Source organism: Acanthisitta chloris, unplaced genomic scaffold, assembly GCF_000695815.1.
Source record: "Acanthisitta chloris isolate BGI_N310 unplaced genomic scaffold, ASM69581v1 scaffold7221, whole genome shotgun sequence".
Lineage (NCBI taxonomy): Eukaryota > Metazoa > Chordata > Aves > Passeriformes > Acanthisittidae > Acanthisitta > Acanthisitta chloris.
In genome coordinates, this window is record NW_008654268.1 from 25192 (window position 1) to 52011 (window position 26820).

Below are 26820 nucleotides of genomic sequence, written 5' to 3' on the forward strand. Positions count from 1 at the left end.
CTGTCTTTACAGCATTGCTGTTTAAGGGCAAAGATTGTTCTTGTCAAGAAACTAGCAACAAAAAATGGAGTTCAAATACGATTGTCTTTATAATAAGTATAGGAATTTTAAAGGTAAACTCATTAAACAGCAAGTCTGTACGGAAAAATATATGCACATCTCTACATGGATGCCTTTAATGTTTATCTTGACTTTTAGTTGCTGTATTTTGGTAACTGTGTTTAAGGGCAAAGATTGTTCTTGTCAAGAAACTAGCAACAAAAAATGGAGTTCAAATACGATTGTCTTTATAATAAGTATAGGAATTTTAAAGGTAAACTCATTAAACAGCAAGTCTGTACGGAAAAATATATGCACATCTCTACATGGATGCCTTTAATGTTTATCTTGACTTTTAGTTGCTGTATTTTGGTAACTGTTAGGTGTATGTAGCTCTGTGGTTTATAGGCATTTAGACCAGCTGATCATGATTGACTTTTAGCTTCTCAAAGAACTCCAGTGCCCTTGTCAGAGTTGCTTGGTGGTTTTATGAAGCCTTCAGTTCTGCTAATCGCTTACATCTGGCAATAGTTTAGGAAGGCATAGTTTAATTATTTTTTCTTCTTTGTTATTTTTTCCTAAAGCTGTTCAAGAGTTTTTGAGATTTAATAGTGTTGTTCTCTAAGGTGTTTCTTTTCATCAGCTTGGAGAGAGGGGGTGGGAGGGATATTAAAACATCAGGATTGCTTGATGGATCCTAAGATATCAAAATTCAGCTTTCTGAAGCTGATTATAGAAAAGATTGAACCAGTTTGCTGTTACAAATAAATAGTAATTGAATCACTTCAATTACTAAAATTCAGCAATTATTTTGATAGTTGGTATGCAAATGTTTAAAAACTTAAGTTCCAGTTCAGTGCTGAATTACTTGTTTACTGTGCAAAACTTTGTATCTTCTGATTTTTTCCCGTACTAAATGTGCTTTTTTTTCTCTGAAAGTATTTTTCATCAATATGAATAAAGGGTAGTCTGCAGGAGTTGGCAATCCAGTCTGTCTGTAGCACTCAGGGTAATTTTTGTTTGAATTGATTCTTAATTGTCAACTTCTCAGACTTTAAGCTAATTAGAAAAAAACCCCAAGCAACAGACCTTACTCTTGGAAAGTAACTTGAAACAAATATATAATAGTCAGCATCTAGTGTGATGTGAGAGCTGCTGCTCCATGCATTGCATGGTGCATATTGGTGACATGAGCTTGTTTCCAGGCTTTTTCTTCCTTAGTCCCGTCTGTCTTGGATGTCTGAAATAAGAGCTTATAGAGCCTGCTGACTCCCATGTTCTCTGATATTCTTGGGGTTTCTGATGACTCAGTTTGCACATGGATATGTGAATTTTAGTGGTAGTTAATATAGTACCTACCCCACCACATACTGTGTGTCTGTATGTGCATGTGTATTTTGAAGTTTTCCAATTTCCAAACTGTTGAAAAAATGAACATGTATCAAAGCTTTCATGGTTTAGAAACTGTAGCCTGTAGGAGAGATTAGTCTTGACAATGCAGCATTGTCTATTGAGTCAATTAAGCATGTAAGTTTAGCTAGCTTGGGAACAAGTTCCAGCATGTGACATTATAAATAGCACTCTCTCACATAACAAATGTAAGCTTAGGAAGTGGGCCATAATTTCCCCTACCACTTTACCAGGGTTTTTTAGTCAGCTGTACTCATGAAGAATTCAAATCTTTCTGATGACTGTCTTGAGGTGCTAATACCATGTGCTTAGGGAATGTTGGATCAAAGTAAGACTGATTTTTCTCAAAGTGTTGTCTGTTTTCTTGATTTCCGTGGGCACATGATTATTTTTTTCCCGTTTATCCATATGTAGTAATGGAACCTTGTGTCCCTGTGACTCAGGAATCTTTAAGAGTAGTGCTGAATCTCCAACCTATCCTGCCTCTCAATAGCTTGAATGCATTCTGGACACCTAATAATTTGATCTAGCAAAAAGTAATAACATTTTGAAGAAATAGAAATCTCTGTAAATTGTTGTAGGTATTGTCTTAATAGAGCATCCTTCAAGCTAAAGTGAGCATCCTCTGAGGTAGTAGTTTTCAAATGGTGGTCAGTGACTACTTGGTTGCCCTTTAGATGTGAGCTGATGTTAAAATTGTGGCAAACTAAAGGATTTTTTCTCTGCAGCAAGTGGTGAGTGGGGTAAACCTTGTGTTTTTAGTAGATCCTGGTCTTTTACATCAGGCCTGGCTTCATTGCTGGATGTGATTTTGTTTTGTCTTCTGGATTTGGACTTAGAACCTTTTTTTCCTCCTTTTACTCCCTCTCCCAGTCTTGTATTTGGTGGAGAACTATTCAGGTTGGATCTCCTTCAGCATGAACTCCAGGTCAGATTCCTCTTTGCATTTGTGAAAATAGTCAACAGAAATTCCAGTAGCTTTCAGTGTGACACTCCTGATTTCCAGTAGTATTTGTAATGTGTGTAAATGGGGTTCCCATTTGGAAAGGTGAAATTTTGTAATCTCTTGTAAAATACATATGTTAAATGTTGCCAGCTTTGCTTTGTGTCCTCCCTGCCCTTCTAGAAGAAGTCTCAACAATTTTTGGTGGAATGTAACAAATACAATCCTGGTTAAGAATAAAAGTCTACTAGAAACAAAACGTGTATGCTTTTGGCCTTGATTTTAAGTGTGGCTCTCATCTGCATTTCCAACAGTTGTACAAATGTCACATAAGAGCAGTGTGGTCAACCAGCAGGATTTACTTTAAAAACAGTTTAATTATATTTGTGTTTTTGACTTTTAGGGGGGAAATCATATTTCAAGTTCTGAAATTGAGTACATTCAAAAGGATGACATGTGGCCACCATGCCAGTGGTCTAGGCAGATTCTTCTATCTTTTGAGTATTTCTTTTTGAAGGGTGTTGCTTTCCAAAGTGGTCTTGAACCTTCTTCCTTTGTTACATAGAGCAGAAAGAAGAGGCTGATTACAGTGCATCTATTCCTTGGCCCAGTTGTGTCATCATTAAAGTGTTACAGCAATCTGAACCTTTAACATAAAAACTTACAAAACCAAAGTCCTAAACTTTAGCCTTTTCCCATGTTACAGGTTTGGGTGGTGTCTTGGTCTTACTGGTGCTTATGGAGAGTGTTTTGTTAATTTATTAGCATCTGCTGTTGGGTTTGATACTTTTGGGTATTTAAAGTATTTTGGGTTGGGGTTTTTTCCTTCCTGTTATCTGTGGTGTTGGTAAGAATACAGGAGCTCTGGTAAGCTGATGGTGCTTTGCATTTTTTCAGATACTGAATTTAATTCCTTAGGTAGGAGCGGGTTAATGTAGTCATGATGTAAACAGCTGTCAGAAAATGTGATTACATCAGCAGAGCCCTCTAGTGTGGTTTGGGTAGGTGATGGCATAAGGAAGGATTTTTGCCTTTGTCTGAGTAACAAAGGCAGGCCCAGGAGAAACACCTTAATGTTACCACAGCATATACCATGGGAGGCTTTTTGTCTGCATAGCAACATCAGCCAGAAGGATAAGAATTTTTGTCCCATACCAAGGTGGTCAAAGATGTGCCCAGTAGCAAAAGAGCATGTATGATAGACTCTTAACTCAATTCTTTTTCCTCTTGAGTTTTATTGTCATGGTGGGTTTTAAAGAGAAGTGATCTGTTGGTGTTGTAAATGTTTCAGGTAGTCTACTATCTGTGCTTTCTGTATACATTGTGTATCCAGAACTTGTATGGGAGTGGAGGAGGGCTTGGGTTTGGAAGGTGTATGATGGCCTTTGTAGCCACTCTCAAAGAGGCTTGAGAAGTCTGATAAGGTTTTCAGGCAGCCTTTACTACACCAGCTTAAAAAAAATGTAAAAAAAAGGCAAGTGTTGGTCATAAAAGTTCTCTGCAAAAAGGAATTTGGTATTGTGTTTCTGTGCTGTTTGAAAAGTTTCTCCAGTAAATACTAATGATTTAGTGCAGCTCTTTCCTGTATATCCCTCTTGCTTTTTTATTGTGATAAGGCTGTTGTATGGACTTTTCCCTGTGTTTGTGTCCTGACTTGTAGGTGACGCAGTTCTGGAGACTCCTTGAGGTGTCTGTACTTTCTGTTATATTGTTTTTGCAGGTGAACAGATCGAAGTAACTGGGTCAAATTCACACTTGCACCTCTATGCTTTTATATGAACTACGATATTCCTTTTTAGTAATGTATTGTTTTCATCTTAGTTTCCTTAGGATTCTGGCATTCTCAGTAATTTATTGTTGCCTCCCGGTACAGAGGGTTTGTTTTCCTTGATGTTTTGTGAGCAGAGGCAACTGATTAGGAAGAGGAAGCCTGTTAATTCTGCCTAGGCAGAAAAAGCTGTAGTATGAGCCTCTCTGTTACTGAGTATTGTTAAATCTGGAGACTATTTAAACAGATTGAAAAACCTAGTTAGTGGGGCTGTAGAACTTGACTATTCTGGAAGTACTTTTGACTCCTGATAACATAATGAACTCAAAACAGCTGCAGAGGTGGGTTCAGCATCAAACACACTGGTGGCTGAGTTTTAATTGGCTTCATCTGTCCAAACATATGGGTGATGGCACTGGAGGCAGAACACCTACAGTTATACAGTTATATAGAGAAGAAAGAACCTTTCTGGCTGCTAAGACAGCTTTTGGAGCAATGCTAAGAATCAGAGTTTGATTTATTGTTACATGAAATTATGCCCTCAAAATATGAAGCCACAAAAAGTCCCTTCTTCAATATACAAAATTATGCTAATTTCCCCTACTTGGACCAACATTGAATCCATTTCCTGGGAGTAGATGCTTCTAAGTGGCTTGATGTTTCAGTGTATACATTACAAGGTAAATTTTTTGTTCTTCAGAAAAACTTGAATAGTTGTGACTGCCTGTGCATTGGTAGGTTTGACTTTATAGAAAATGGGGAGTGTATTTAATCAGGCATCTGAAACAATGATTGTTTTGATGGATATTCTAAGATGTCTTCACTACTTAATTTTAGGACCTAAAAGTAATTGGACTATAATGCCTATAAATTAAACTTCCATATATTCTGCAAGATTTTAAAAATGTCTTATGTGATACTACTCTGGAGCTGGGAGGTGCTACAAATCTGAATTCCTGATTTGTTGGCTTCATTTGATTCTTCATTATGATGGTGTGACCTGTGCATTCCAGTTGATTAAATCCAGGGATGGGGCAAATAAACATCTTAAGAAAAAAATCTTTTTCGGACCAAGGCAGACCAGTATTTGTTTGTATGTTAAGAAAAAGCAAACTTTGGGGGGAGTTTTTCCTTTCAAGTTTTTGTTAAGAGGGGAATGCAGGCTGAAATTTTTGAGTTTTCCAGAAAGAAATCAAGTGTTTTAGAATGCTAGATTTCCAGGCTGCTCAAACAAGTAGAACTTCTGAGTGTTTTAGAATGTGTCTCCATAGAAATTCTTTCCTCCCCCACCACGTTCTTTCATATTTAGTTTCCATAACCAGTGCACTATTGTGAAGGAGGGGAAATGCAGGGTAACTGCAGGGAAGCCAGCCAATCACTCCAGCATCAGAGCAGACTCCAGGGCTTGTGGAGCTAACCTTTGTGACCTTCACAAGGGGCCTCTCCGAGGAGAGCCATTTTTCCTGCCTTGTAATGGTAAAGAAAAAACTTGGCAAATCCTTTGATCAGCAAAGCAAAAACAAGGAGAGCAAGGAGCAAATGGGCAGCTTTGTGCACAAAACTGCTAAGTCAGTGCTGGCATTCTCTGTGCTGAGAACAGTGTTACCACCTTACACAGAGTACATGCACCTTTCTGTAGGACCTTGGGATACTTGTTGCACAGTTTTAGAAAACCTTTTTGTTCAAAACTAAGGGAAAATCTTGCTTGTTACCAGTTATGGTGAAGTGAAAGCATTTCATCTAATAATTTGCAATGCGAGAGTGAGGAAACTTTTCTTATTTTCTTGGGCAAGATTTTCAAAAGAGAAGGAGGAATTGCACAACACTTAAAAATAGTTGTAATGTTGAGAAGTGGCGTATATCTTTTACTGTAAAGCTTATTGCTTTGCAGCTTTTGATGATGTTTTTTCTGTTTCTCAGCAGATGCCTACAGTAAATTTCAGATGCATGCTTAAAGTAGAAAGTGTAGTTTGGCTTTCCAAGTACAGAAAGTTTTATTTTGGCTTGTACAGATTCAAAACCAAACAAAATCTGTTCTTAACATTTGGAAAATTTTATATCAGCTTTTAGCTTCTCTTCTCCATTATGTTCTTCTACTCTTCTGCAGCTGCTAATACACAAACACAGCTGTATCATTCTGTTACAGTTGCTGGTCTCTAATACGTTGTGTTCCTCTTCTCTGATAGCTTTCTGCTCAACAGATTGAGTTAATTTTTCACCTGAGTTGAAGTGTTCTGTGTTTTTCCTCTGCCTGGGGAGAGGGTTCATCATGATTTTATTCAGTACTTCCTTCCAATCTAGTGAGAGTCTGCTTCCCAGTTTAATCTTTCAGACCAATATATTTCTGTCCAGTGAACTCACCAGGTTTCTCATTCTCTGCAAGAATTTACAGATTTCAGTGTCTTTCCTTGGCTGCTTCAGCTTCTCTTCATGAACCTTGGCTCTTTAGGAAATGTTGATATTACAGGATTGCCAGATTCCTCTGCAAGACATGTTTCTTCTTTTACACTTTCACTGTTCACTTTCTTTTGATGTTTCATCCTTTCTGCCACTCCCTAATTAATCACTCCTAGTATTGTGCTGAAGTGGTTCACAGTGATTTTCTTCTTTCTTACATGACTTGAAAATAAATAAATAAATAAATACCAGTTGCAGCGTCAGATCTGCATTGTTTTGAACCATAGTGCCCTTCAGTTTTATGAAAGTGCAGAAATTTACATGAATTTCATTATGTCACAAAATAGCTACAGGTTTTCAGTAATTGAAGAGTTTATTAGATCCTCACACAGTTCTGGATAGGGTGCAAATTAATTTTCAGTGGATGTGATTTATTTTTCTGCAAACTGCTTTTCAGCAGCTTTCACCTGCAGGACATCTGTTGCTCCAACATATGCAGTGATTTTCAGTTAAGATACTTAGCTCTGATGAAGATATCCAGGAAATGGATTTGTTTCAAGTTTCTCATCACCAATGATTTTGTAAGTAAATTGTAGCAGAGTGACTCCATCAGCAGATTCATTGCCTGTGTGTGGTGACAGTGAGATATGGTCTCACTGCGGTTAGAGTACTTAAGGGACAAATCCAACATCTGTCTGCCATCTTCCCCATTGATTGCGTCGAAATCAGCAAAGATCAGTTCTGGCCTGCTCTGTGAGCAGGAGTGTGCCCCCAGGCCCTCCTCCTCCTCTCTCATGTGGAAGCAGTGTTGGCAGCAGCAGCTTCCAGCCAACTCTGTGCATGCTCCAGCAGAGAAGGTGGTATCTGGCTGCTTGGGTGATGCTTGCTGTCCAGGCAGCTGTTCCCTGTAGTAGACTTAGATGAGTTATCAGATAAACTGTTAGATTACAGCACTACTGCAAGTTAGTCAGGTAAGATTGCAATCCTGATGAGCTCAGCATATAAGTAGCCAAGCCAGAGGTGAGGAGAAATAGAGCACAAAGAAATGGGTACTCTGAAAAACATCCACTCAACTCCAGGGCCTTGTCAGCTTTCTTTGTTTAATACTAGACATTTTGGCTGTCTTCTGCAGAATATTCTTTGCCCTTGTTATACTCTTAAGTTTTGTTGGTTTGGATATACATGAAAATGTAAGTAGGTTTCTTGTAGAGAAGCACATTGCATTGTCAGACCTGTAACAGTGCTTTTTAGTTCTCATTTGAGCATAAATATTTTCTGAAGAAATAGATTTCTGAAAATATATTTAAAGGATAACAAGATATCAGGGAAAAATGACTAGGGGGTGTAATGTCCCAGTTTATACAACTAGAGTCACAGTATCTAGGAGTAAATTTAGTTCTTTTTAATGTACAGTTTACTTTTAAATGTTTTGAGATAACATTTAAAATTGTGAACTGTGTAGTGATATGAATTGATTACAAAATAAGTTTCTAGATAACACTAAACAGTGCATGTTTGATACTGAACTTTGAGTGATATATCCTGGAAGGAAGTTGCTGGGTAAGTACCTGGAACTATAAAGTGTTAAACCACAGCTTAGAAAGCATTAGCCAAGTGAATGTTTACTTTTTTTGTTTATTCAAGTATCTTGGTTTAAAACTAAGAAACTCTGAGCTGAAGAGCAGAGTGGTTTGTTCCTTTCCTCCATAATTCTGCATATAAAATTGATGAGAAGAAAGACATCTGTTATAAGAAGCTTTCTGTACATGGTGTTTAGGAGCAATGGATTCAGATTGCTAAATACAGATCAGACATTTATGGGAAAATTGAAAATTAGTGGAGTGGGGCAGACTGTATTAGCTCAGTGTTCAGTTTTAGCAAGCTAACTGTGGATGACTATGAAAGATTATAAATTTAAAAATATATTGGGAGTTTCATTCTCCTCTCCACATATCCTCCTTTTTTTGCCTGCAGGTACTTGTTTACATCTTCTGATCTGAAGATTGCAATCTAGATCACTGAGTTTAAAGGGCAAGAGTGGATATATTCTGAAGTTTGCAGTGACAGTGAGTCATTATGGTGGAACCATGTTGTAACTGTGTTCTTGTGCAGTTTAGGCTTCTTGTCCTGGCAAGAAGTGAGAACTTACCATGGAACTGGGATGAATATTGTTACATTAGCTGTGTTCTCTAATTTACTGTTTTAATTTCAGAAAAGCTGTGTCTTATTACTCAGTTGTTGAAATTACCGATATGTGATAGTACATATAGGCTCTTCTGAGATCAGTAGCAGTATATTTTCTGAATGTGGGTTGTGAAACAAATGCATTTTGTCTTTGGAATTTTATGTGCTAGCTACTGAATTAGCTACACCCAAGCAAACAGGCAAAACCTAGACAACCTCCAGAGTTTGCACTTACAGTTTTTGTTTGAACTGAAGGATTTTAAACTATTTTGGCTGCCTAGTTGGTGGGCCAAAGTAGTCCTGTAGGAAGGTGATAAGAAGACTTTTGGCTATAAGAAGCCTATCTTACAGAAGAGATTAAAGGAACTCAGTTTGTCCAAGAGTTCACAGTGGCTTCATAGCCATAGAAAAATTTTGCTTCACCCTCAAGCGAATTTCTAAAATAGCTTGTGAATTTTGCTGGCAAAAAAAGAGGAAAAGCTGGAAGCTGGTAACAACAGCATTTGGAACTGAAAAGGTGTGGAGGAAAGGGATGGGTTACAGGGAAGTGCTGAGTAATGCTCAGCAAACACTGTAAGGGGAGTTCTTGTATTAAGAACTGACCTCACTTCCTAAAGGAAAAGAAACCCCATACTATTCAAGCATAAAGTTTGGGCTGGGGAAGTCTCTAAATTGGGCTATTAGAAAGCAGGGAGGGACTATGCTGGAAGGAAAGCTTGATTATAATGATGTTAGCCGTTAAAAAAACCATACAACTGACTTCTGGGACAGAGGTTAGTAGCAGTCTGTAGTGTGTGACCTGTGGTCTGAGCTCTTGTGTAGGTAAGATGTATTCATGTCTTTAGAGAGGCCTGTTACTAGTAAGCATGATTTTAAATTTAAGATACACATAAATTTGACAAGTACATGTTTTTTAACAATGTATGCCAATAAGTAAATATAATGTTCTTCCCCCATCTCATGGCAGCAGCACTGCCCCTTCACCACCAACAACTCCCCCTGTGTCTGAATGCTGATTTTCATAACTAGTAGATGAAGACTGAAGGGATTATAGATTTGGAATTAATTTGTACGAAGTTAAGATTATAATTTTAAGTAATTTAGGCTTTATTGGAACTTCAACTCTTGTTGGAAATCTCCTGCTACTGAAATTGAATTTCAAGATCAGTGATTTTTGTTTTGTGATCTGTTTAGCACCTAAGGGTAGGGTTGAATAGTTTCTAAATAAATACTTCACTATGTTTGTTGATAAAACACGGTGGTTGCTAATTTTGGCAAAGTCCAAACTGTTACATATCTCTAAATGAAATTTGTCCTTTAAGAACTGTTAGTAATTTAAGTGATGTGCTTTTAAATAAAATCCTGTGCTGATTTTTGTTTTGTGATCTGTTTAGCACCTAAGGGTAGGGTTGAATAGTTTCTAAATAAATACTTCACTATGTTTGTTGATAAAACACGGTGGTTGCTAATTTTGGCAAAGTCCAAACTGTTACATATCTCTAAATGAAATTTGTCCTTTAAGAACTGTTAGTAATTTAAGTGATGTGCTTTTAAATAAAATCCTGTGCTTAACACATTTTATAATCACTATTTCTAGTTCACTCAATACCATATGATACTCAGAAAGCTAATTCAGTTACTGCAAATCAAATACATAAATGCTGAGGTATTGTTCTTTATTATGAAGATTTAATGAAATGAATGAAAACTTTCATTGTTTCTAGAAAGAAGGTTAAGTTTGTTTTTGTGATGATGATTTCACAATCAAACTTTTTAAAGTTTCTTTGTTACTTCCTGTATTTCCTGTACTGCTCTGTGACTTGCTTGAGCAGGGAGGTTGGACTGGGTGACCTCCAGTGGTGCCTTCCAACCTTAAATATTCTATGAATACCCAAATTCTTAATAATAAAACACAAATTAATATTTCCACTTGATAACTTCTGAAACATGCAATGAAGTGTGAGTTAAAAATATGTTTTGCTTTGCTTAACCTATTTTACAAGGGGCCTTCGAATACTTTAACTGATGCTCTTTAAACTCCTTGTGAATAGTGAAGGGAAATGTAGAACCTAAAACTTGAAAATCTTCAGATTGAAAACATTTTTAGGTCACTTTTAAAAATAAATATAATAGCTATTATATGTAAGTATACTATACATTTAAATGACAGCTATAATAACTTAAATTATATAATCTAAGTATCTTAATTTCTTCTGAGGCTTTTGCTCAGTATTTTCTTTGCCACTCTAGGTTAAATGGGTAAATAAAGTAACTTTTCAAAGCATAGCCTTTAGACAATGTATCTGAGCTGAAGAAATCTGTTGCTTCTGGTGAATTGCAACTTGGGAAATCTGTCTCCAGGGGATTGAAGTGTGGGGGCGGAAAAAAGAATAATCTGCTGGTAAAAACAGTGTGTGAGATAGCCTGGAGTTGGCTGAGCAGGTAGCTTACAAGTACTGACTCAGGCAGCAACTTGCTGTTGGAAGATTTTCTGCTTTGTTTTATGGAACAATCTGCAAGGTCTTCGAGGACAAGAATAATTACCTCCGACCTCAGCAGTGCATAGTGATTGTCTGAATTGTAAAAGTAGAAAGCTCTCACTGAGACATGGTCATGAGAAGGAAACAGAGGAGTTGTTTCCTGAACTGCAGTCTCAAATGAGGGAAAAGATAGTCTGTAGGATTATTTGTATGAATAAAACTTAGAATGTCCAATCAGGTGATCAATTTAAGGTATGAAGTGTCAGTTCTGAAGCATGTATTAAAAATAGATGTCAATATTATTGTTTTTAATGGCAGGAAAAACAGGTTCACTTATTCTTTGTAGCAGAAGGCTATGCATTCATTTCCAGTAGGTCCTACCTAATGGTTTCTTAAGAGTCAGCTCATCATGTCAAGGCCATCTGGGAGTGATCATTGTCTGGACACTCAAGCAACCAGTTTGAACTGCCATCTGAGACTTCCTACTTAGAGCAATAAGGAAACAACCTAAAGAACCTTTTTATCTTAATATTTTGTTTTCCTTGGTGGTGGTTAGCCTCAGGGTTAGTCAACAGGATTGCTAGGAACCCCCTTTAGACACTAAGACAGCTGGCTATAGCAGTTTTTATTGCAGCATACTTAGGCAAGCCTTTCTGACTTGAAAACCTCCAGGCGACAAAAGTAGGATGTATAGAGAGGAGTGTAAAATTGCCTGGCTTCTGTTCATGCAAAGAGGCATTTGATTTCCCTCTTGCTTTCTTTGTCTCCTTTTAAGAGCTAACTAGGGAGAGAGAAATGAGATAGAACCTGAGAGATAAAAGGACAAGAAAGTGATAAAGTACTCCATGGCCCATCACTTCTGAAAATCATCTGCCCTTCCCTTAATGTGAAAGCTAGTGTTTGTGTAATCTTTAGTGTTAACAGAAGGCAAAATGGTTGCATCTTGAGGAGGTCTTCTGCATTTGCTAAGCAGGGGCTGAGAGAGGGTATCTGTAAAGTCAAATATAGTATTTTCACTAGAAATAGCAGAGACAGTTCTTCCTTTAGATTTGCCCTCCTTGGTGATATGTCTTTATCTGTTCCATTGAAAACTCAGGAGAGAAAAAAAGATGAATTCTGCCTGTGTTGAGTGACTTAGCCACAGCAAGGAAACTTCTTAACTTTGGGGCAAGGTAGAGAGAAGCCTCTTTTTCTGCTGTGGGACTGAGAGGGCAAGTTTAAAAATAAATACATCTAGTGATACAGAATGCGATCACAGTATTTAGTCCTTCATGGAGTCTGGGAAAGGATTGAACTGCTACAAAGACTGTAAGAGCAAGGACTTTTGTTCTTAGTGTCTGTAATACTGCTATGTCTTAGAGTTTTCAATGTAATGGAAAGAGCCCTGAAAATGAAAACTCCCTCATATTCCCTTTTTTGTTCCTGGAACTCAGAAAATAACCTTACTTTATTTGGGAAATCCACAGAGGAATCCAAGAATCACATTTTTAAGAATGAATTTAAAATACTTCTAACTGTTGCAATGCTAGCCCTATTTTTCTATATGAAGTCCTTGAGTGCAGGGCAGGAAGAGGGATAGGAGAAGAAGGAATAATAAATGCAAAAAAGAAGCATGTTATTGCTTCCATTTTTGCTTTGACAAAGGGCAGTTGCTTCAAGAGCACATTATAATAAAAGTGGTGCTACCTTGGCGAACCCTTGAACATCATATCGTGGCATTCGTCTCTTTTATTAGTCATGTGTGTGCAGTCAGACTGCCACTGCCCACACGTCCATTTCAGCATTACACATGCTGGAGTGAGGACCTTTCTGTGAGTGCTTTCCTAAGAAGGGCAGTGCTGTTCTGCAGCTTGTAAACAGCACAGTATTTATACTCAGAAGAGGAAGCTGAGTTTTTAAGTCTTTGGTGTACGCATTGTGCACTGTCTGCATGCAGGCCAGTGCTAGTGGAGGCTGCCTTTGAATACCTTGATGTGAAATACTGTATTTTGTGTACCTGTAAAAGCTCTCTATTTCATATATCAGTGTCCAGAGTTTTATGGGCCATGTTTTCTGGAATTTCTGATGTCTCTTACGATCTTGCAAGCTGCACCCACTTTCTGGATAAATTCCAGAGGGATTTGTAGAAGAACTTGCCTGACTCGTACTGACTGTGTGCAAAATCTTTCTGGACCAATTAGATTTGTCAGAGACATTTTAAGCATATAAGTTTACTTTACTTCATTGTTCTAGTTCAGATTCAGACCATTAATTTATTGAATGAATTGCTGCTGCCTAAGACTGTAATTTCATAGGATATCTTATGTGGTTATATTTCATATTTTGATTCAGGGCCTGGAGGTCTGGCAGGTTTTCTTCTCACCTGGTCAACAGGATGTTTGTGCCCACCATTCTCATGCCTTTTGCTTTTGTTCTATCTCAAAGTTAATGAAAACGAAATCACAGCTGTGGCACAACACAAGATTGCACACTGAACAATTACACATTGATTTTAAGATATCCTTTGCAAGCCGAATGAAGGTTAGAGCTGTCTCTTGTCATTTCACCAGTATCCTCTCTGGCATCGATGCCTGTGGTACAATTTGATAAGGACATCATCCGTGGCATAGATGGAGTCGTCCCACACAAGCTTTGTTTAGTTAATGCATAAAGACCTGTCAAGCAGAAGGGAGAATAGGTAAAATTCAAAAATACAGCCATTATGCATTGCAGCAGTATTCAGAAATTTTTATCAAAACTTCTATGAGGCAATTAGACCATGCCTGGAGACATTACCATCCTTAAGAGATAAACTGTGTTATGAATTTTAGGGGCCTTTTCTGACACTTTTGGGAAACAGTCAGATAAGGAAGTTGTGAATTTTACAGCCATGTGCTTTTTTATATATATTAGGCTGTAATAATCCTGAAAAATAAGAAAATATTGCAAGTTAATATGGAGAAGACAAGTCTAAACAGTGTTTTGGGTGTGGGTAAAATATATTCTCTCAGCACATGAGATTTTCATTCCTATATGACCAGCTTTTCCTTTTGCTGGATTTTGTTGTATTTTTTTATTTACAAAGCCAGTTGGAAAGTCCTTAAAGGGTTTTGGATCACTTTAGGTGTGTATCCCTGTCTAATAATGCTGCAAATTCAAGGAAGTGTTTATGGAGAACTGAACCAGGGGTAGAGATAATTGCTAAGTGAGCTGTCTTCATTTCCTCTTCAAGGCTTTTCTCTGTACTGTTGCTGCTTGGAATGGAAATAATCTCAAACAATGTATTAATGCTACTTAAGGAATAAATCTGTAATTTTGTTACACCATTTGCAAAGAAATTTAATTCACTTTTAAGTCAGCTACGCCTAATTAAAAATGGCCTATATAGCTGAAGACTTAGTTTCATGTTTTAATCTTTTCCAATTCTTGAAATGCCCTGAATAGGATAGAAAAGGGTGCATGCACGAAGATTGTCACACCTTCTGTCCTCAGGCAAAGCTGAATCCACTCCATTGTGTGTAAATATCTCTCCAGTTTTTGAGAGTGGTAATCAAAGCAGTTCATGTGGAGGCTGTTTGTACTCTAAACCTTTTCTCTGATCCCATTTCTAAACTGAGTTGTGGAAAATTGGCCTGTGGGATCCCCTAGCCCATCTGCCCTGTCAGACTGGTCTTGGCCTTCTTAGGAATATATAACCAGCTCTATTCTTGAGTGAGTAGTCAAGTCACTTTCACAGTCAGACCACCACATTTATGATTTTCCTGTAGAGCCTCTGCAGAAGTAGATATTCTGGTTTCTTCTCTGCCTGCTGAAATGATAGGTAAGTGGGTATCTTGCAGGTACCCTGAGCTGCCTATGTGCAGGACAAGTTTATATAAGATTTGGCAAAGGGGCCAGTTGATTTTATGGTTCTAATTTTCTTTTTACAATTTTTGGTGGTTTCAAGAGGAGAAATACTGAGTTTCTACAGATGTCACCAGGAAAACTAACTTTCAGCACATATATCAAGTCCTGGTGTGCTAAAGTGTACTGGTGAGAGCTCTGAAATAATTCTAACACTTAGGAGGAGATACTTACTCTTTACTAATCTTTAAGGTTCATAGATTAATATAAATAAAAAGGGAAAACCTTTCAGAAAGTGATGCATTTTGCAGTTTGAGGAAAATGACTGGTTAGGAAGACAAAGGGAAAATACAGAAAAGAGTGTAGGATCTGCATCTCAGTTATTTAAGGTAGAGTCATAGGTGACATGCTTGTCAATGGAGCAGTTCATGTTTGGGATATAATGAAAAGTTCAAATTTTACACCAAAATTAGAACATCATTAGGTTTAGCTTAATTTGTGTACTTGCTTATGTTATGCAGAGACTTTCTGTCTATCCCCAGTACAAAAAGTACACAATGCCACATCAACAGCTTTGGGAGGTCTATCATGATGTGGTCAGTGGTGTGTGTTTGTGTTTTGCTTTTAATAAAATACAATTTCCAGTGAATTCCTAAATCAGACCCAAAAATCTGAAAACCAAAATCCAAGTGAGTCATGTCAACTTCACTAGAGACAGGAAGTAATTTTCTCACAGGCAGAAAATGGAAGTCTTGTTTACATTTTAGAACACAAGCATTACCTTATGGAGAGATGCTTGCATCAGTTTTTATAGTGATGCATTTATACTGAAGAACAACTTTTCTTTCTGAATGTTTGTGACCAATTTTTTTGAAATGTCCTTTTATGAGGAGTCATGTCTGAACGTATTGAGAAGTGACAGATGATTTATTCTGCATTGTATGTGTTCTTTTACGTGTAGATCAGACCTCTTCAGGTTTTTTGTTAATCTGGTACTGAAGATTAAAATATCTGTTAATTGTCTCTTGCTTTTCTTCCTAATGGTACATTCTATTACACATTTCAGTAAAATAGTCGGGCCGTTCTGACCTGCTTGTGTTAATAATATCTGTTCTGAGAAGATCCTTTTCTGTGAACGGAAAGTTCTCATTGCAAAAGATATAGGAGATGTGCACCATATATAAGGTGACTCCATGCTAATAAAGGGAAAAAAGAGGGAGAAAAACATGGTTTTGGAATGACCAAGAATTCTGTTATGCAAATAAAGTTCTCAGCATACCTTGAAAAGTGTACCTACCATGGGGTACACTGCAGTTGCAGTGCATACTGTGGAATATCAAAACCGAAGGCCTCTTAGATAAGCCTTTCTTGATGCATTTAAGTAATTCCTTGAGTGTCTTTTGTGTATTAGTTCATTTCTGACACGGCTTGTAATAATACAATTCATGTCTTTTCAGTGCAGCAACTGGAGAACAAATGTGAAGGTATATTACACTTTGTGCAAAAGCCAGATCAGTTCATTAATTTTAGGAATGGTATTATTTTATTAGTCTATTAGCATCTAAAGGTTATTTTTCAATGAAAAGTAAGAAATTTGATATTATTTTTTTTTGGTCTCTGGAGCTCCTGCTTCTTTAGCATTGTACTTTAAAAAAACACCAACCAATAAACAAACAAACACCCAAATCAAAATCCCCAACATGCCTCTGTCTCCAAACAAACAGACAAAGCCCACCAACAAATCCAAACCATGAACTTTAAAATTAGGTTAGAATTTGAATCTGACAAGTCTTCAGGCATGTGATAGTGTTTAATGCCCATAAAGATTTCTTTCAAGTACACATTTTGATTCTTAGTAATTGCAGAAATGCTTTTTGTGTACATAAAATGAGAACATTTTTCTTTTCTTCAAAGTTGTTCTTGTCAAAATGCAAATAATTTGTATTTGACTGTAAAACTTGGGGATGGGTGAGGAGAGGCAGCTTGATTCTCTTCATAATGCACAGCACTTTCAAAATGCTTTTTGGTGGAGGGTGGTGGGTGATATGGCTTGGAACAGTCACTTCTTGATACCAGAACTGACAGAAGTTTGCTAACAAATGTTTCACATATGGTGGGTGTTTTAGCTTTGTTTTTCTAAGGCCTGTTACCACAGATCTACATTTATGGTACAGTCTAAATTAATTTCCTTAGTTTATAAAGTGTTTGCCCAGTTTAACAAGGATTTGCTTCACCTAGACATAAATGATCAATAATTAGTGACAGATAACTAGATGCTGGATTTGAGAATTTGTTCTGTGGAGTAAAATTTCTTACATTCCTTGATTATTCTAGAGATGTTGATTTTAAATCCTGGAATATTTACTCATTTTGTTCTGTGCACACAGTAGAGAGCTGTGATTATGTAGAATTTAAGTTTTAATTAGATAATACATACTAAATATTGTAGCTTATTTATAGGTTTGATTGATTTGATATAATTTGCTAATGTTTTTTAAATTTTCTTGTGTTGACAGTAGTTCTTTATCAAGATGGGACTCAGATCATGTCAAATAGAAGATCTTGAATGTAAGAATTTGGGCAGTTGTCATATAATGCAGCTGCTATGGAAAAAAATATGCTTAGTGCAGGGAAAGCTAATATAGTGTTGAGATCAGTTCTTGCTGAATCCATTTAGACCTTTTCTGTGCTGCTATTCAAAACAGGGGGAGAGATCTTTACCTGTGGAGAATGTCCTGTTTGGATACTTAACTTGATAATTAAAAATACACAGTAGTTATAGTAAGCTACCCTGCCACACATGCTGCAGATAGGAACAAAATGAAGTACTCTATTCCTTCCTGTATACTAGGATATATTTAAACATTTTGTCCATAGAAGTGGGAGTTTGCCTACTTTGGATTCAATGAGTTGATGAGCATGATTTGGAATTTGTGGAAAAGAACTTACCTGATGTGATGTGTTTTGGGTGGTTTCTTAGTATATAGCTGGCTAAAATAGCTGTCCATGTTAATAACTCCATATGAACATTAACTATACTTGGTGTGGTATGCTTAAGCAGTCATGAGGAACATTGTCCTCATGCTCAAAATTGGAAGTACTTCTAAAATTGCTTCTTCCATAGTCCATTCATCTATCCCATATCAGATATGTTTCGAAAAAATCAGTGAATGTTGTTCCAGTGTGTTCCTACAGTTAATTGCAAAAATGGTTTGCTAATGCAAGGAGACAACATTTTCCCTTCTGTTTCTTATGCTGCACTCAAATAGCATATAAAAACAAAGTCTACAAATTATGTATCGGGTAGACATTTTATAAGTTCTTAGTGTTATGTGGATTTTTAAAGGAGTCAAGTGGAAATAAATACATGTGTTATCATGGGCGCAATGGTGTTTTCCCATTTCGCTATTCCCAGAACTGAGTTGAGCAAATATAACAAATCAGAAATGGAAGGGAGGGAGTAGCACATGCTGGTATGGTAATTTAAACACACGGTCTGTGAAGCATGACTGTGTGGTGTTATTACATCTGTATTATCTTTATCTGTTTTCATTGCTTTGCAAAGTTGACCAGCAGAAAAGTCAAAAAGTGTTCTGCAGGTTTATGCATAGTCCAGTATAAAGAGAGCAGTCTTTGCTATGTTGTGTCATGATTTATAACTAAATAGACGCACAAAAAAAAAAAAAAAAAGGAGTCTCTCTGTATGTGGCATGTTTCTCAGTGGAGCTGAATTTTGGAAAACATTTGCAACCAAAGACTCGGTGTGCTTAATAGTACCTTGTCGTGGTTTAACCCCAACCATCATACGGTGCAATGATCAGAGGGAGGTCAGGTTCTTCCAAAACATAGCCCCATACTAATCACTGTGATGAATATTAACTCCACCCCAGTCAAAACCAGCACATACCTGTATTAAATGAGCCATATTGTGACCATACTATAGTGAGTCTGTAACTCTGACCTGGAATTGTTTGTGTGCATGTTTAGAGAGGGTAAAATATATGTATCTTAAAACTTTTTTAAAAGCCAGTTTGTGAAAACCCCAGGCAGCCACCAAACACCATGCCATCACTTGCTTACTCCCCCACCAGCAGGATGGGGGAGAAAATCAGAAAGGTAAAAGCTAGAAAAACTCATGGGTTGAAATAAAGACAGTTGAATGGAGAAAGCAAAAGCTGCACACACAAGCAAAGCAAAACAAGGAATGAATTCACTGCTTCCCACGGACAGGAGATGTTCAGCCATCTCCAGGAGGGCAGGGCCCCATCATGCAAAAAGGTTACTTGGAAAGACAAATGCCATCACTCCAAACTTCCCCCTCTTCCTCCTTCTTCCTCCCACTTTAGATACTGAGCATGATATCATATGGTATGGAATATCTCTTTGGTTAGTTTGGGTCACCTGTCCCAGCTGTGTCTCCTCCCAATCACCCATGCACCCCCAACTTCCTTGCCAGTGTGGCCATAAACATCTTTGTATTATCAGCCCTGTGTCCAGCACAAATCCTAAACACAGCTCCAGACTAGCCACTGTGAAGAAAGTTAACTCCACTTCAGCCCAAACCAGCACATACCTTAAGTGATTCGAATGTGATAAAGTATTCTACATAAGTAAATATTTTGGTGACCACTACTCCATTTTACATTCTTCTGAATTTGTTAAATATTGTGGGTTTGCTGAAGTAAAGGAAAACAGGCATTCCATGTAATCCAGAAAAGCTTGATATTAAGGATTGTTATTTAAGGGAGGAATGGTACCAAGTTGATGATGCATTGGATTCTTATTGATGACAATATGTTTTAATTGATACCAGTTCTAAATGAATGGATAACAAACTTTGTTGTCAATGTTCAGTGTGTATTCGGATTTGTATTTTTGTCCACATGGACTTCTGAGAGTAGTGTTGCTAATGGCATCAAGATAACATTGATGCTTGTATGAATAGCCTGCATTTGTTGTTCATTAGCAAAACATGCTAATCGCTCAAAAGGTGAAGTAATCATTCATTTCACTTTTGTATTTTCATTGAATTTAATACTTCCGTGAATGACAGTGCTAAATGTACTTTCCAGGTTTTTCAAAATAGAGAAATCTAAGCTCCCAGAGTTTTCCAGCTAGGCTCTGCAGAGGGCTAGATGGATTTCTTGACAGTTGCACTGTCTTCATCTTTCCACATCAAGTTCAAAGGCAGCTGCACATCACTTTCTTATTACTGTTTTAGTGTGACTGGTTACTTAAATTACCACAGAGAGATCGTGCATTTGTCGGTGATGAGGGGAATAGTCCATCAATCAATCTGGGGATGTGGTCTATGCAGAGAAAGTTTGGGAAGACTAATGATTACCTACTAGCCAGTTCATTGCCACTCCCTATGCATTGAATAAGAACTCATCATAGCAAGTTATGCTGAGCTGTGCTTGAGATTCCAGATGTAATTGTCTTGGTCTGAAAGTTTCTGAAGTCAGGTTTAAAAATGGCAAATAACCCATCAATGAGAAGGGGAAGAGAATGTTCAGTTCAAGGGTACAACACCTATAGTACAACAGTCTAGATTACAGTATTCATTATGAACCTTATCATCTCACCATTGCCCTAGCTCTGATTGCTACGGCTGTTGGTATGGAAAGTGGTGGTGGCAGGGAAGGGTTTGAGAATCCAACATAACAGCGATGCTTGGAAAGAATCCAAACAGTTCTTGTTTGGCTTTGAATGTGGCTGTTGTTGGCAGGCTTAACCTTTTGTTGTTAAACTTTCTGTGCTAGCAGGTCGTTGTTGTGAATGCATGACTGTCCTAACTCTGGCTTTGTTTTGTCTTAGTCACATTGATCAAACAACAACATGGCAAGATCCTAGGAAGGCCATGCTTTCCCAGATGAACGTTACAGCTCCCACCAGTCCTTCTGTACAGCAGAACATCATGAACTCGGCATCAGGTAAGCAAAATTTGTATTTATGAAAAACATCATGCACATAAAGAAACCACTAGCTATAGTAATTGAGGGGGAGGGAGTCCAAATCTCACAATTGTTCCTCGAGTTATCCTGGTTTTAAGCTTTGAATTTGTTGATGCCTGATGTATCAAGCAAGAGACTGATACTTGAAGTAAGAGTATTTGTATAATATTCATGTTGTCAATATAAAGTATGCTGTAGTTATTCGATTTGTGTTTTTATTTTTCCAAAAGAATGATTCAAACTTTTAAAAAAGCAGAATTTTTGTCTTAATTTCTTCTGATTGAAAATGCCATTAAGTTTATGGAGACTAAAATTTCCATTAAATTAATATCAATTTACATTAAAGCTATTGTGCTTCTGCAGTGTTTTTCTGCCTCCCCTTGCTCCTGACTAGACGTGGTATACTGCCATTTGTTTACAATTCTTACATCTATTATAAGCATCTCATTTTTTCCTGTCTTCCCTAAATGAATCAAGCAAACACCTTGAAAATTCTGTTTAGAAGCAGAGACATTTTGGGTTTCCTCTTGTTTTTCCATTATTTCCAAAATCCTGTACCATTATTATTATTCCTCTAGTTGAGGAAGTCTGATACCTTTTTCTGGAATACAGAATTGGTTTTCAGCTGGTCTGGAGGGGCAGTCACTAAACAGCAATAAAGTGTTCTTGTTCTTGCTATAGAATCTGCTATATGTTTTCAGAGCTCTCTTGTCTCGTGATGATGCAGAGAGGAAGCAGATAAATTTGGTGCCATGCTAGTTTGAATGCTGTGGTCTTCCTCTTGCTTTGTCACCTTCTGTCTGTCACTGAGGTTCATGTTGTATTTATTTTCTCACAGTCTGATTGTATTTTGTGTATGTCTGCTGTTCCTGTAGTTCACAAAGGTTATTCTCTGGTGCTGCTTTTTTGTGGTCCGTTTAGACAGCTTTGTTTCACACTGCAATTCATATGCTACAGACAATACTGAAAGATTAACAGGCGTGACCAAACTGTGCTGTTCATGACTGAGTATTAGAGGGGAAGTTAATCAAACTTTTTGCTGGCTAGGCCAGGAGGCTGGATTATCCTGAAACAAATGAGTCCTGTTCAAGTTCAGGAAGTCGTGATTCACAGCAATTAAGGTCTCAGGCTCTGATGTGAAAATAAAATAGCTGTGATTATTTCTTCTGTAAATTTATGCCCAGAAACCTGCAGCAATAGAGATGAGAAGTTTTTGCAGGGATATTTCTGAAAAACAGAGAGTAGGAGAAAGGAAACAATTCCCTTGGAATATCCTGCCTTTAGGCTTATCTTACTTGTGCTAAAACTAGATGCTTGCTGTTTTCACATTGACATAAAATCTCTGTTTTAAGATAACTCCCCAAACCTTCAGTTGTACCAAGAATTATCAGGGAAAAAACACTGATCGTAAAGTAGGGTTTACTTTCTGGACTTAGAAGGAAATGAAGGGACCTTAGCAGACCAATCAACTGTTTGGTTGTAAAAGGGTAACAAACTAGCAGTCAGTACACAAGGATTATTTTTAAAAGAAAATCAAGAATGTGTATGTAACTGACTGATGTGTGTGAGCAAGTGATGCTGCACAGATATTGTTGCTCATGCAATAATGAACAGTTGAGATGTTTAAGTGGATTGTCTTGTGCCTTCAGAAAGCCCTTGAATACTAGTTCATTCCTTGAGGTCTCTTCCAAGCTGGTTGATTCTATGATTCTATGATTAAACATTTGTTTTTAATTTCACAGATGATACTGTGTTGAAAATGAACTGAAATTCTTGTAAATTTTTTTTTTTTTCCCCGGCAGTGCTCTGAATTTCATAGAGTGCATGAAGAACTCAGAAATTCTGTGTACACTGAGTTACATGTTTACATGGTGTGAGGTTTTTTAATGCTTAAATCAGATGAGGTAGTATGACTTGGAACTGGCTCTTTGGAGGCACCTGCTTACCCTTAACTTACTTGTTATTAACAAAAGTCTGCTTTGAACTGAATAATAATGAACCTGCATTTATTGGGTATGGTTCTGTTTCTGGTACATGATTTGGCAAATGTGTATGTACTAACTTTAAGTTATGACTGCATATTTGTTTTTCTAAAGTCTCTTATATCTAGTTTTGTTACTTTTTACTACTAAGTTCATGGTAACTTCTGCTTCCTTGGTGGCTGCTTAAAGACTCTTTGAGAGAAATGGAAAAATCAACCAACTGTGTACCACTTCAGGATATTGGAACTTAAGTCTGAGTGTCAGCATCATAAATATAAGACTACTTAATGTTCTAGTTTGGATATTCATCCTCAAGAATTGGGAAGTAAAGTTGAGACCTTTAAGACAGAAGGTTTCTGTTATGAAATATTGCTGGCAGTGAAACTTGCCGTAGTGCTATGAGGGCCTTTTATGAAAGATACTGAGAAAAATCAAGTGTAAGTATTGTGACAGCTGGAGGTCACTGACTTGCAAAAAAATGTCTAAAATGCCACAAGGGAGAATGTGTTCCTTTCTGTATAGGCACTATATAGTACTCATTAATTTGTAGCTCTTAATCAGAAGCTGCTGTGCAAGTATTAGTGTATCACCATAGGAGCTTGTGAGTAAAGTTACTGTGCTAAAATGTTAGAGAGATTTTTGGGAGCTGTCTTGAAAGCCATTAGAAACTTTACCCATTTAGCCAGAATTAGAATTCTAGTCATTAGCTAGAATTAAGAACAGGAGAAGAAGCTGAAGAGGCAGAGAGAGACCCCACCTCTGAAAGCTGTTGTCTGCATATTGGAGATAAACCTGTCATCTTTTTGGATAAATAGGAGAAGTAGAACTGAGGAAGATGAGAAGAATGCATAACTAGAAGGTGCAGTAAGGGTGAAGGCAAGTCAAAAGATTGTTTAAAATATGAAAACGGAAAAGATGTAATTTAATATGAGGTTGAAATTTTTAGGTTTCTTTTAAGAAATTCCACTTCTTGAGTCACCTAAGACTGGATGAGAATCCAGGGTGCTTGCTCCAAGTTATGTTTCTTTAAGGAAGTCAATAGACCTCAGAACCAGCTTTATCTGTTCCTGGCATGATTTTGTGAATGAATTAGTTTGAGTGTTTCTTAGCATGCATCCTTTACAGGAGGGCATCTGTCTGTGGAGAGTGAGGGGCTTTTTTTCCTGTTTGTTTTGATTCTTTAAAATTTTTATGTCTGAACTTACTGAACTTAGCTTGCTACATATAATCAACTAAAATAGTTTGGGCCACATGTATGCAGAGAAGCAATACCGTGCTCTTTTAGATGGCATTTGTTGGTTAATCTTCTGTGAAATAGGATTGCATCTTCACATCAGTAATGGAAAGGAAACAAGCCGGTTACTTGTGAATGTGCCACATGTATACAAAATTAATTATGACTGTACTAATTTTTTGTGTTGTTTCTAACCATTCTTGCACTAAAGGTATTATAGAAGGAACTATGTTCTTCTGTCTTGGTTTAAACCAAAACAAACAGAAAGTAGTAATAATGGTACATTGTTCTGAGGAATACATATACATTTGTTACTGAGGTAAAATTATGCATTTGAAAATAAACAGCGGCTGTTTCTTACACAGTTACAGTTGATATAACAGATGTGATAGTAATTGTATTTATGTACTTCTGTTCTTCAGATACTTTTACTTCTTGAATCATGCTTGACAGCACTGCTTACTATAGCCTCTTTCACTCTATGCATAGACCTTAGATGATTAGCTTTGGAGCAGTTTACTTGCCTTTGTCCTCTGTTATCTTCACTCTTACATGGCAATTTTCAATTGGGTTTCCTGATGAAAATTTGTAGACCTGATGCAATTTAATTGTCTCTTAAGGTAAGGCTGTAGTGCTATGTTAAAGACTGGTAGGAGAAAGGACACTTAAATTCATAACTCTTGGGAGGCAGGAGGGTAGGAAGGAGTATGCCAATAACTAAAACAAGATGTAGCTGTTCTCTTAGATTCTTGCTCACTTCAATTGCAGATTTATCCTCCATGTAACCAGTCATATTACAAATTCCGCTTGGTCTGCAGTCAACACTATGTATGATCTGTCGTGAAACTCAAGTTTCTAAGTATCTACATGACAGTATTGTCCATTTCTTTCTTCATCTGCAAAAAATACCCCTTTTTTATTAGTAATTTGTAATTTTTACTGATTTGACAGGATAAAGGTGTAACAGGTAGTTTTGTAGACTTTGATACAGTTTTTAAAAATTTGGGAATCACAGCAGTGACAGTGACTGAAGGGAAAAATTGTAGCTTTCACAGAGAAAGATTAGGAAAATTCTTGGAGACTGGTGTTTGTATTAGCTGAAGGTGATTCCTGTTGTTGAACATAGGTGTTCCAGTTCCTAGGTTGTCCATGCATATTCTTTTAGTATATAGATAGAGATGCCCTCTAGTATGCATTGACCTTTTGATAAAATACAGCTTTATTTACGTTTATTTTGCAATTAAATGTCAGAAACTGTAGGGACTTGCAAGATTCACTTTGTATCCCAGCATATCTTGAATCTACTGCATTTTGCTTTTGTTACTCTTCCTGTTGCTTTGTATCTGCCAGCAGGGAGTTCTGCTTTGCATTCCATGTTTCATGGCATATGCAAAAAACTCACAAAAAATGCAGACATGCGCCAAAGAGACAAGCACACAGGCTTTTAAAATTACATGTATTTATATTAAGTTACACCATCATATAAATATTTAGTTAGGGAGGTATGCCTTATCAGTCGCTCTGTAAAGATGGCTTGCATTTGGAAATTGGAATTTAATTTTTTGGTGACTTTGTCCTTAAAAGTACCACAGTGCAGGGTTAGTTGCTTAGAAGGGCTGTCTCTCCCTGGCAGATAATTTCATAGAATTGTAAATTTACGGGTGAGGTCACAGGATTGATCTAGGAGGCACCAAACAGAACTAGCAGGAAATGGTGTCGCAGGGATACTATTGGTGCTTAAATGTTTACAAAAGCCTGAGGGAAAACTGGAAAAGTACTTCAAGGAGAGATCCTTCAGCACCTAGTAAGCAGACAGAATCTGGCTCAAGGAAACACCTGAGGTAGAATCATAGAATAGAATTGTAGAATAACCTGTGTTGAAAGAGACCCCCAAGGCTCAGTGAAGTTCAGCTCCTGAAGGTCTGAAGAGCAGCAATACAGGGCTTAGATAACTTAGGTCACAAAAGCTAATGATAGAAATTCTGTTTCTCTTGAGCCTTTTGGGGCAAAAGGGACATAAAATTGCAAAGGAATTTTCCTAGATACTCTAGGTGGATATGTTTGCTATTGTTCAGCGTGGTTTTCCTTTTTTCCTCCAGTACTTGCGTTTAGTACAGAGTTTGTCAAACAGCCAGACTTGTCTTCTAGTTTCACAACTACTCACAAAAGCAAGCAGGAATTACCAAAGGCAGTACTAATCAATTTTTGCACTACCATTTCAACATGTAAAGATGACTGCAGAAACACGAGAGCACTTTGTTATCCAGGGAGGAAAGCAACATCATCAACGCCAGAAGTTTCTAGAGAGAAAAGTTCTGTTTCTGCAGTCATTGATGGCACTTAGCAAAGAAGACTTGCTGCTGTGATAGTCAGGTGAGCAGACAGACCTTTCCTGTCCTGTTCCACAGCTGTGCAGTTTATTTAGAAAGAGAACCTTGCCCATGTTTGTCTCCAGTAAGCTAGTACCCATCAGATCATCGGATCTCATAAATAGTATTGTTCCACCAGGTAGGCAGACTGATGAGCTCCTGGCAACCTGCTTCAGAGGCATTTTGTTTTTATTTGCTACAAAGGAGCATGCTGGATCAGTATAGGCTTATGTTCAGC

The 26820-nt window shown here is 37.3% G+C and overlaps 1 protein-coding gene across 1 annotated transcript in view; it reads left to right on the top strand.

Moving 5' to 3' along the window:
- YAP1 (Yes-associated protein 1) overlaps nucleotides 1–26820 on the top strand; it is an 80378-nt gene that overhangs the window by 23105 nt on the left and 30453 nt on the right. Inside the window, exon 2 of the mRNA XM_009083419.1 lies at nucleotides 20861–20976. Coding sequence (XP_009081667.1) covers nucleotides 20861–20976 — 116 coding nt within the window. The remainder of the gene's footprint in view (nucleotides 1–20860; nucleotides 20977–26820) is intronic.